General features: G+C 41.7%; 1 protein-coding gene across 2 annotated transcripts in view; it reads left to right on the top strand.

The window, feature by feature from the left end:
* Positions 1 to 12,014, top strand: part of PDE3A (phosphodiesterase 3A) — a 227,450-nt gene that overhangs the window by 191,130 nt on the left and 24,306 nt on the right. Inside the window, exons 5-9 of one of the 2 annotated variants that reach the window (XM_059848011.1) lie at positions 2,089 to 2,204; positions 5,124 to 5,238; positions 7,583 to 7,668; positions 8,126 to 8,295; positions 9,207 to 9,344. In XM_059848011.1, the coding sequence (XP_059703994.1) occupies positions 2,089 to 2,204; positions 5,124 to 5,238; positions 7,583 to 7,668; positions 8,126 to 8,295; positions 9,207 to 9,344 (625 nt within the window). Of the gene's footprint in view, positions 1 to 2,088; positions 2,205 to 5,018; positions 5,239 to 7,582; positions 7,669 to 8,125; positions 8,296 to 9,206; positions 9,345 to 12,014 lie in introns of both variants that reach the window. The other variant, XM_059848010.1, reaches the window with a different exon arrangement.

Below are 12,014 nucleotides of genomic sequence, written 5' to 3'. Positions count from 1 at the left end.
TTCCCTTTGTGAGAAGTCCCATCTGCCTCAGAAAAAGTAAATAAAAGGAAGCTGTAACCAAATGCAAACGTTCTCCACTCACAGACCTGTGGTTCCTGGGGTGCATTTGATTTATGGTGTTGATCCCACTCTCACGTAGTGTGTAAGTGTCCCAAGATGGGAATCACAGAGAGAGGGAGAGCAATTAAATATTATTGTTGGTCCTTTCCTGTGGTTGTTATATAACTCTGCATGAGGAGCCAGCTGAGCAGGCTATCAATTCTTCCTATGTTTAATGTCATAGCCAGTGGTGTAATTATAGCTCTGTCAAGCCTCCCAGCCTACTGTTTGCACTACTTCTTTCACAGTAGGAGAAACAATGTGTATTCCAGAAAGGGGGAAAAGGAATCCTATAAGTCTAGCTTTAGAAATTTTGGCAGAAGAAGAGACATCTGCTTTCAAGGAGAAGAATTTTGAGCTGAAGAGAAAAAAAATGTATCTTGGTTATCTGCCACTTCCCCTGTACCAAATTCAAGCGCTCCACTGGTCACAGAGAAAGAAACATTTCATAAGTTGAACAGTAGGAGAGAGGCTGACTCTGGAATTGCCCTGTGGCAGATTCTCTAGTTACAAAACATGCAGCTTGTTCCTCACAATGTGGGACACGACTTCTGGATTTCTGTAGTCACATATTTGCAGTGACTGTCAGTTTGAGATTAGTAATTCTCTATTCTTCCAACATGCCATTGAACTGGGTAGACATTATACTGGAAAAATAATAGAGCTCCCACATTCTTTCCCTCACCCACTTTTATATCCAGTGATTCTTCTGTAGGAACTCAAAGAATGTGGGTCAGAGATTTTTGGTTTGGTTTGGTTCATTTGGGTTATTTTATTCCACAGCAGGCCAGTGTGTTATATTCTTCACAACAATGAAAAAAAACAAAGCAAAACCTTTTTTTTTTTTTAAAACATCTGTATTCTTTCTTTGCTTCACTTCATCACAGATTGTAAGACTTTGGGCCCATGAAGACAGCCAGCAAGTATTTTTGTAGGTAGTATTTACTATTCCAAAACAAGATGTTTGCAGAGGTAACACAGCACCACATGCTTTTCTTCTTTCAGAATGTTTTTTCTCCTTCAAGCTGATTTTTTTCAAGCTCAGCTGGAGCGATGCTACTTTAAAAGTCTGTCTTCAGCCCTGAGTGTCATCTCATCACTTGGATGTGAGGAGAGCTGTGGAGCCTGGGCTGCCTGGCAGACCTGTCCAGAGAGCTCACAGCTTGATAAGAGCCAGTGCTGCATCCCTGCAAGAAGCTGACATTTGATGGGTGTCGTTCAGGACAGTGATTATAAATACAGTTTTCTTGCTGTGCAGAAGATTTTGGTCTCTTCTGGCATACAGTTACCTCCCAAAGGCTAAAAGCATGAACCCACACTGCTGCAGGGCACTCCCATCTGCTCCCCACACGCAAGGACACGTGCACCTGGATTCCTTCAGCACAGTTCTCTGGCACTGATGGCTCCAGGGTCTGAGAGGGGCATTTCTGGGGGATGCAGCAGGCATTTCACCTGCTTAGGGCATGGAGGGGCACACCACTAGCCACAGCCATGCAGGGTGCTCCCAGTTCTCCCCAGCCTCCTGAGGAGCTCCTCCAGTGCCCCAAGGGCTGTGCTGTGCCTGCTGTGGCACCAGCAGCAGAGGACACTGGGTTTCCAGTTCTGCTGAGAACTTATGTCACTTCTGGCTCTCTTAAGGAGCTGTTAAAGGAAAACATAAATTTAACTTATTTCAAGGCAGCTTTTGAGGCTCCTTGTGCTGTCAGAGCAATATAATGAAGGCATCTTTGTACAAATAAGGCAAATAGGTCTCAGCACTGAGGGAAGTCCAGCTCTGGAGTGGCTGCATTGTGAATATTTATGCTGAAGGTGGTACTGAGTGCCTCACAACACCACTTCAGCCAGCCCATGGATGTCATTTCCCTCTCCAGGTTTTGAGCTCTCTCAGTATCACGTACCCCTCGCTGCAGCTCCTCAGGTGATGACATCTGCCATGAAGGAGGCTTTTTCCTGCATTGAACGTTGCTTGTTTGTGCTCTGCTTTGGCAGCTCTGACTCCTGGAACAGCTCCATTCTGATGACAATCACCAAGAGCAGGTCCTTCTCCACCTCCTACGCCGTGTCCTCCGCCAACCACCTGAATGCCAAGCGGCAGAGCCGCCAAGGTGAGTGGCACCCCAGCTCTGCCAGCCTGGCCTGGCTCTGGCAGCAAACCACACAGCTCTGCTTTCTTCAGGGGGCAAACAGCCCCTGCTTGATTCTCTTTTTTGTACAGTGTTACAGACTCCCGTTGGTCTGGAGCTTTCTTGCCAGTCACTTTATTGGTTATTAACAAGGTGTTATTCTGTATTGATTGGTCGCTTTAACCTGGAAAATAATGGAGACAGAGTAACAAGAGTGCAGGAATTTGCTTGTGATCAAAATAAACATTTGACTTGTGGCTTTCAGAGATTATCCCAGTGAATTGAGAGGGAGAGGAGTGGGTGCATAATATCTTGTACTTGTAAAACAGCAATTAGCAAGCCCATCAGTCAGTTTTACATTGAGCAATTTCTGCTTGCAGAAAGTGTTAACAATCATCTCTTGTCCAAAGACAAGAGCTCCCCCGTGGTGGAGGGAGATCTCCATTCCATCATGAGCAGTTCCTAGGGATGCAAATAGAAATTTTGCATCAGTGTTTTATGTAGCAGATTGATATTGCAATACTTCAGACTATTTGTAATCATGTATTTTTAGTTATGATTTGTTTTCATGTTCCAGCTAAATAATTATCTCAATTTGCACTAGTTAATACAATTTAGACTTTTATGTATTAGCTCCATTGGCAGTATACAATTATCATTAGTAGAAGTTGATCTAGCTAAATCTGTAAATACATTAATTTCTAAAATGTGTCTTTAATTATGCACGAAAACATTCACATTTTAAAATACTGCTAGGTCTTCCTATTTTGGAAAAAACTCAAGTGTTTTCATATGTAGTTTTGCATCACATTGAAGCCATTGGTTTATATTTGTTTATATCTTCAACACTGCACATTGGAAGAAGTTCTGGAGGACCTAAGTGCATGGATGTACTTAAATAACTCTCTTTGTATTTTTATGTTTCTCTTACCTTGATTGTGAAAAAATCTTTACTGTTGCAAGACACATTTTCTCTCACTTTTGCCAGTAAATGGTTAAATGTTGGATTGTTGAAAAAAGTTTTGCTTTTTTCTGGTAATTTTATTTGTGCTTGCCTTCCCTGGTAAATTACTTTCTTAAAAAAAACCCAAAAAAAATATTTCAGGAGATTGGATCCCTACTAGCAGGAGCAAGCTTGCTGTGATTGGAGACATTATTGTGAGAAGTGCTGTTAAAATTCTCAGGACTTGTTTCAAATTGTTGAAGGAAGACCACGTGTACTGCATCCTCTACAAGTTATGAATGTAACTTGGTAATATATCTCAAAGATAGACAATAATCCAGCTCAATCCCCTCTGCAGCTAACAGACTGTGAAATGTTTCTAAAGACACATTTTTGTTGGATGGAAAGCTGATATCTCAATGAATTCATAGATGTGAAGCAGAGGTTTCCTGTGTTTTAAAGCCATTTCCCTGTGTCATGGCCATCTGATAACATTTTAAATGCTCTGAAGGCTATAGTGTTCTGATCTCAAGACTGGCATTGTATCCTACTTGCAATCATTGAATTAAGACACTAAATACATACCACATTTGCTGGGGAAATACCCTTAATCAAAACAGAGATGCTGGAGATCTCCAAATTACAGCACAGTAAAAATTACAGCACAGTAACTATCAGATTTTTTTCTTTTTTTAAACTCTTGGCTTGTCAACAGTAAATCATATTTTAGCCTCCTATCACAGTAAGTTTCTATCAGGGAAAAAGCACTGGAACTGTACATGTATATCCTGCAAGGTTAATATTTCATAAACTTAGATCAAGACACTGCCTTGTTTTAAGATAATTTTTGTGTCTGGAATGCATTTAGATAGAGGGCAAAATTCAAACATAAAACCCCTTCAAGTTCCTAAGGCCTTGCTGTCCTTTGGCTTTGAAGATGAAGGTGGTAAATTACCTGGGGCTGAGCTCCTGCAAACTTCAGAACAGGAGCTAACTCAATTTCCATGTGTTTCCTTTCAAGACAGATGAAGTTTGCTCCTCTGCACTTTGAGTCTTGTTTTGTCTGAGACTAGGAATTGCAAAGTGGATTCCAGGAGAAGGCAGCACTTGGTTTAAACACTGGATGTTTTCACTTTGGCAGTGGTGCTCAGGTGGAGTAAGGGACAGGGAGAGCTACACTTTGCTGGTGTTGCACGTGTGGATATTGGCAGTTTCTGTGCTCTAGCTCAGGTGTACAGAACCAGGTGCTGCAGAAATGGTTGCAGTTCTCCCTCAGTGAGCAACAGAAACAGAAAAATAAACTCAAGCTGAAGATGAAGGCCAAAATCTTTAAGAAATGGCCCCAAAGTGCAGTATTGTATAATGTATGACTACTAAAAATTGCTCTTTTTGGTTTATTTCTAGTCTTGAAACATGTAGAAATCCCAGTTTTGTGGTGTGTGAGCCTTTCTTGACCCTGTTTTAGAGGTGATGAGAGAGGAGCTGCAGATGGCTCTGGGAGCTGCCTGTTTGGGGCTGTGTCTCTGTCACTAGCACGTGTTGGTGCCAGCAGTCATGCCACAAACTCCTCTTTCATTTCATGCCTGCCCTCTCAGTGCATCCTGCTCACCAGGGAAAATGTGCTTTGTGTTTTGGGCCAGATCTTCAGCAGGTAAAAGTGGCTGACAGCAGTGCAAGGTCCTCACTCTGTGACAGCCCTGGGCTTGGCTCAGACTGGAGGAGGGAATTCTGATATCTAGTTTGCTTTTGGATACTCTGCTGGTGCATCTCAAAAAGAGTATCTCTGCACAGTGAACTAATAAAAGCATCTGCCACTTCTGTTAATTGACACAACTCCTCTTGTCCTTGGCCAGGTATCCCTCCAAATATTTCACCTCTCACCTCCCCGTGCCATTCGCCGATTCAGGGGACGCCTGCCACGAGTCCTACTGGCAAAACATCTTCTGTGTCATTTCCAGAGCCCACAGACACTGACACCAAGCAGGGCCTAAAGCCACACAAAGTCTTAACTTCTACTCAGAGTGCACCTAGCCTGTCAGACCCTGTCATCAGCCCCTCCATCATCTGCAGAAGGTGAGATGATCATTTGACATGCCTTGCAATCATTTCACACTGTTCTCATGAACATGTTCTATTGGCCCACATACAAGTTTTTTGTGATTTACTGCAGTGTTTATATTGATTTTTCAGGTTTATAGTACTTCAGTAAATGTGTAGATCAATGCTACAAAATGCTTCTAAAGTGGGAGACTGTTGGCTGTGTTTATTGCAATGTTTGCTGCTTTTACACCTGTCAGGTGGACAGCCTGATTCCTAAACAAATTCTCTGTCAATGACCTGCAGATGCCAAAGTTGGATTTCATGTTTACAGCTTGTGTTTCTGGAGCCATGCCCTTGACATGAGCAGTCACCTTTAGGTCACAGGCCAAGGCTTGCACAGCAGCACCTGATGTTGCATAGAAAAATCTGACTGCCAGGGCCAGCAGTGCCTGAAGAATCTGTGATTTTGAGCCTTCTCTCAGGAGGAGTGGGTCCTGTCTTCCTAGGCAGAGTCAGATTAGGTACTGTGGGGATTTATCTTCATTTTTTATTTAGAAACCAACTGCAGATGAGTTCTTTCTACTGCTAAGAGCTCCAGTAACACAATTTAATTTCTTACTTCAAAGTAGCCCTTTATTAGGTAACACAGACCACACCTGCTTTGCAAAATCAGCATTTTGGAAAGAAAGCTGTTCTGCTTGTCTTCACAGAAAGGGATCAGCTGCTAAATCAAATGACTGGAGTTTGCAGTGTGTGTCCAGTTCAGAAGAGTGGAAAGCCCTGGCACTGCCAGGCCTGTTCCAGGGCAGTTTCAAGGCTGCTTTGCTCATCAGGTGTTACTTTTGGCCACAGCACGAGTGGCCAGCCAGCAGAGAGCATGGCTGTTATCACTTTGACTGTCTTTGGAAATAGTTTTGAGTTTCTGCCTTCAGTCAGATGATTTTGGATGTGTCTCAGTGTGTTGGGTGCAAGGCTAGGAAGTGGCTGTGAGAAAGTAAAAATTGAGACTCCAGCTTTGCCCTGGGGAGTCATCCTCACTGGAGTTTGGAGCAGGATCCAAACAGGCTTTTGAGATGGATTTAGATTACTAAGTAGAAACTTGAAGTGCTTTTAAGAGTTTTCCAAAGGTATACCAAAACTGGGATTTGGAGAGGTTCATTTGAAATGAAAACTGTATTGCAGAACAGAAATAAAGCATAAATGTGCTGCAGTCTCATTAAGCTGTGCCTTTATCACCACTTCAACAAAACACTGTTATTTCACAAGTGGCATTCATTTCTGGAAGCCTTCTATTAAAAGGAACTAAGAATTGCATTTAAAACGTCAGAAAATAATCAATGTAAGGTTGTTGTAGGTAGTAGTGAAATTAATACCTTTTTCATCTTGTTTATCAACCTGACTGGTACCAGATTTATTTTCTTGGCTATGCACCACAGGTATCATTGAATACACATTAGCATTTTAATCTGGAAGTCTTTCAGGAACTCAGGATGTTTGCAGGGCATACCCAGCTCCAGGATATGTTTGGATGACCCAGCCAAAAGCTAGCTAGCTCAGGAGTTAAGCCATTTTTATATGTTGAACTTCAAATGGTGCAAAGGTTCTAGTAAAAAGTTTGACCAACCCAAATAATTCTGTAATAGTTGCTTTGTGAAGACAGTTATATATAAGATATGCCACAAAATGCTGACTTAAACCAGAAAAAAATGTGAAAATGTCAGGTTGTAATTAGGGTTTAAAGGGAACTATACACAAGGAATAAAGCTTTTTAATGGAAGGGAAGAGCCAGTCATTTTAAAAGGTCATAATATTGTGGTTTGTCCCAAAATGTGTTTATGTTCTGGAAATGATGAAGCAAACTCTGCCCGCTTAATTCTTATGTATTTCATATTCTGTCACTGAAGTAATGATAAAATAGAATTTTCCTCCTTAAAAGGGACATATTCAGGTTTTAGGCAAGAAGAGTGCAGCCAGATCATGATTGTGTTCAAACTGAATTCTGCAAGACTGGATGAGACTCTGGCACAGTTTCATAATTTTAATTGATCTTTATAGGGCAGCTGTAGAATAGAACTAGGGGGTTTATTTTGTGCTGGTATACTTACAGAATAATAAAAAAATTATTTAAAGAAGTCACATGGTTCAGGCTTACTGCTGAAAACACAAATTCACCAATTTAATGGTGGTGGGCAGTTAATCCAAGAGCTTTCTGTGTTTTTGTCTCGAGATCCAATAAAACTTTATCACTCCCCTGTGATTTTGTCTGGAGAACATACCCTGGAGCATGACTTATGCTGTATGACATAATCTCACACTGCCAGTGGGAAATCCTTTTACACAGGACTTCATATTGTGTGTGTTTCTTGCTGCATTTCAGCTGTGGCAGACCCTACACCCAAACAGAAGCTGGTGATGGGACACTAAATAGAAATGATGCTACTACACACACCCTGAACAGAACAGGTAATTCTTTGCCAAAAACACCTCGTTCCCTCAAATTAAGTAATTATCCACTAAAAGGGCAGATGAGCTTGTCTGTCACAAAAGGAGAGCACACCCAGGTGAGTCCATACAAATTGTCTTGGATAATTATTATGTCCAAATGTTCCTTCCTTTTTCATATGCACAACATGTACAAAATGCTTATGGAGTTAAATTATAAAGGAGATACTGTTCCCCTCAATTTATTTAAATAATGGTCCTCAGAATTCTTTCTCTCCTCATTGCCTGCTGGCATTTTTTACACTCTGCAGGGTAAATCTTTAATGCCCTTGGACAGATTGTCCAACTTCAGAGCCAGCCAAGCAGCACATGTGTATTGTGAGTCAGAGCTCCTGTTGCTGTTACTCAGAAGGTCCCAGGCTGACTTCCATGGAACCCTTGCTATTCACAGCACAAGCTTTGTGATTTGTGTTTGCAGATGACCCTGCCCAAGCCACCTCTGACTACGAGACCAACAACAGTGACAGCAGTGACATCGTGCAGAACGACGACGACGCGGATTGCTCCAAGGAGCAGCCACGGAAGGGATCTGGCTGTAGGTCCTACACACCTGAGACCATCATCCTGCATCCCTTGACACCACCTGAGGTAGCTCCTCTAAGTTCCCCCAGCACAACACAATGAGTGTATGATGCACTGAGGGGGAAAAAAAAAGCAAAATGAAAACCAAACTAACCGAAAACCCAGATCCCCACAGAAAAAAATGTGGTCTAAGAGTGCTGCAAGGTATTGTTGTCTTAAAGAACAAATGTTGGAGTGTGATGAACAAGTGAGGATTGTCTCACAGCATTCAGCTGTGAGCTTGGTTGAGATGCAGAGGGAAGGCTCTGTTTAGTTAAGTTTTCCACAGTCTGTTGTACAACTGAATTAGTAATCTGCAGTTGACAGGGGCTCTTGAAAAATTTATTGTAATCTGCTGGAGTTGGACATGCTGAGAGAAGGCATTTTGCTTGAAATGTTCTGGCATTTCCTCATCTCCAGTTTCTAAGTAAAATGAAATTCCAGGGAGTATCCTGGGGGAAATGTGAAAGGAGGGCACAACCCAACTTTTATTTGAAGACCTTGAAAAACAGGTAGGTTTCAGTTTAAGGACTACAAATCTTCCCTTGGACTGAGCTCTGTTAGCCATGTTGGAGTGTAGTGAATGGGTCCTGATGCAGAAGCTGGGAGCTTTTCTCTCTGTACCACAGAGAATTTCACAATGAAGGCAGCCTCCCCTGGAAATGAATTAATGATCCCAGGAGTGAATGAATGAGTGAGTCTCAGTGCTAAGTGCAGGCACTGCTGTTTCATCAACAGAATTTCCTATCCATTCAAGTGAAACACATTACAAAGGAGAGTGAGTAGCTGCAGGGCTGCAAGAAATGAGGACATCTGAGCTGAGTGAAGTACTACTGACTTACACAATGCTAATGTGACTTTAGCTTTTAAGAGCAGCAGTTTTTGCTTGAGATGTTTCACTGAACTAACAATCCTTTTTATTCTGATTTCTGGCACAGGACAAACCTGTACTGGCTCCTGAACCCCTGGTTATGGACAACTTGGATCCCCTGATGGAGCAGCTCAATAGCTGGAACTTCCCAATCTTTGATTTGGTGGAAAAAATTGGGAAGAAATGCGGTCGGATTCTCAGTCAGGTGAGAGGTGCACCTTGTCTGCAGGGTCTGAATGTTGACAGATTTAGACACAGACATGTTAAAAGGCATTGCCCTTACAAGCTGATGATCCCTGACACCTAATTCAAAGGTGACAACATGAACTCTGCCTCATTATATTCCTGACTTTTGAATGTCTTCATTTTTAAATTTACAAATGTGCACGATAAAAATCACGCACCTGTTTTGCTTTCTGCTCTCTGCTTTTCTGAATGTTTTCTTGAGATGCTTCCAGCCCTTACTGAGTTCTTTGGGAAAGGATTTCTCATGGGGTTTAGCATGGGAGGGCTGAACAGTAAATATATTCAGTGGAGGCAAGATATACAGAGTTTCATCCTCTTTTATACTGAACATTTCAGTAACAGATCCCAGAAATAAAAGGTTGCAGATTTCAGGCTGGGCAAGAAAGTAAGGTTTGAGGAAGTGGGGGTAGGAAGAATTCTTGCTATATTCCCTTGCTTTTAAAGAATCAGAACTTTGAGAGAAAATTCATGTAATATTATGTAGGGAAGACAGATTTGCTGAGCTGGGATGGGAGAGCTTACTAGTCTTTCTTTCAGCTCTCAGGTTTTTATTCCTTCCTGTGGGTTTAATTCAGTTACTGACACAGCCTGTGCCTACCCAGCCTGATTGGTGTCACCTCCCAAAATCACTTTCTTGGCTGAACTTTCTCCTCTGTTATGCCCCTTTTCCTGGCACACTGACAAATTAGTCATTTTTCCCTTATAGAAGTATTGAAGATTATTAAACAGGAAAAGCAAGTAAGTGTTTTTATTATTATTTAGGGATGAAAGGGGAAAAAAAGCCTTGGAGAATCAGACTGAAGGAGGATCACTTTACAAGGCATTGTGTAGTGATGAGTGCTGGAAAGAAGAGATAAAGTTAATTGGTACAATGTGGTACAATTATCACCCCCCCAGAAACACAGAGGTCAGTGTGTCAGGCAGATTTCAGTGTAACAAGCTCCAGAGAATGCTGGATCAAATCACAGTCTCTTGATGGTTACCTGTTATTCAGCTAGAGTCAATTATCTGGTGGTCAACAAGGAGAGCCATGGCATGAATTCAGATTTATTCTGTGCTCTGCCTTTTTGTGTTCTGCAGCTTGGCAAGCAACATCTGAGTTTGACCAGCCTGCCAAGTCCCTAGGTTCATTTCAGAGAAGTAGGCAAACTGTGATATTGGATATATTTATGAGATAAACTCAGTGAGGCACTTTTGCCCTGGACAGTGAGTGTGGGGTTGAAATGCTCTTCTAGATCATACTGCTCATTTTTCTAATAGCATGGAATGATAATGGAATGATGGATGGAGCATAAGGAAAACCAGAACTTTCTTCTAGTGGCATAAAGAAGAGTCTGGATGAGCCAGAATTTGTTCTGGGTTTACATGGGTTCTCTGTAGGCTTTAAGCACTTCACCCAGCTGCATGGGCTGCTGTACCTCTGGACACAAGCCCTCTGAGCTTCCCTCACATTGCTCTAAAGCTCCTTACTCTTCCTCCCAAAATCTGGTTTTTGCACAGCTTCTCAACATGTTATCCACTTCACAGTTCCACAAAATGAGGCTTGAGAATTAAAATAGAGAAGCTTTAATATTTGTGATGAAAACTGAACATTTTCTGTAACAGCTGTTTATAGTAACTCCTTCTCCCTGACAGCAGAATGTGGCAAGTTCTACCTTGTTCACAAAACAGAGATCCTTATTACCCCCACCTACTCAGATGTTGCTAATGAAATTATTTTCAGAAATCAGTTAGCTAAAGTATATAATTCTTTTTCTCCAGCCAAAAGCACGATTTTTTTTTTGGTTTGATTTTTAAATCCTGGGATATTATTAACAAAGGTAAACAAAAGAACCAATGATTTATTCTCAGTATTTTGCTATCAAATGGACTAACCCATTCAAAAAAAAAAAGTAAATTAAAAAGCTGAATTAACTATGTTTGCCATGCTGGGTTAAATTTATGAGATGGAACAAAGCAGAGTTGACACATGCCTCCAGGGAAGCATTCAGTTTAGAAAGCAAATGCTGGCTTAGCAGCTTTGAAGCTGCTTGAGATATCTGTTCCTTCTTTGTGGAATGTTAAATTGATTCAGACATATAAAAAGACCCCAGACCAGTCAGGAACCATGAAAGCATCTGTGCAAACTGGAGTGGCAAGCCCAGTCAATGTGGCAGTGACAAATGTGCATGAAAGGGCTCAGAGAGGAGCATAAATTCAGTCTCATTTCAGAAACAGATCCAAGCTCTCAGAACTCAGCTCTTGCTTCATAGGAGGCCATAAAATTCAATAATGTCTTTAGTCACACTTAGCAGTTTTCTTACAGCACCTGGAAGACTGAAACCTGTGGTTTAACTTTTATTGCTGGGTCAATATATGTGGGGGTACCAGCTGAGGGTTTCTCTGGGGCTGCATTGGAGGCACTGAGACAGCAGTTCATGTTCACACTCAGGTGTTTATTATTTCTTATCAGTGAAACAGCCTCACTGCTGGGAGTTCTGCAGCTTTCCATTAGAAGGCACAAAATGCCCAACAATCTCTTGCTACAAGGCCTTTTAAAGCTAAACTCTCCAATGAAGAGCTGACACCTGGATTATTTCCCTTTTAATCCAATAACTTCAGAAGTGCCCATTTTGTGTCAGTGCTGCCT

Source organism: Haemorhous mexicanus, chromosome 5 (genome assembly GCF_027477595.1).
Source record: "Haemorhous mexicanus isolate bHaeMex1 chromosome 5, bHaeMex1.pri, whole genome shotgun sequence".
Taxonomy (NCBI): domain Eukaryota; kingdom Metazoa; phylum Chordata; class Aves; order Passeriformes; family Fringillidae; genus Haemorhous; species Haemorhous mexicanus.
The sequence above is the reverse complement of the archived record's forward strand: the minus strand, read 5'-3'. Positions and strand labels throughout refer to the sequence as shown.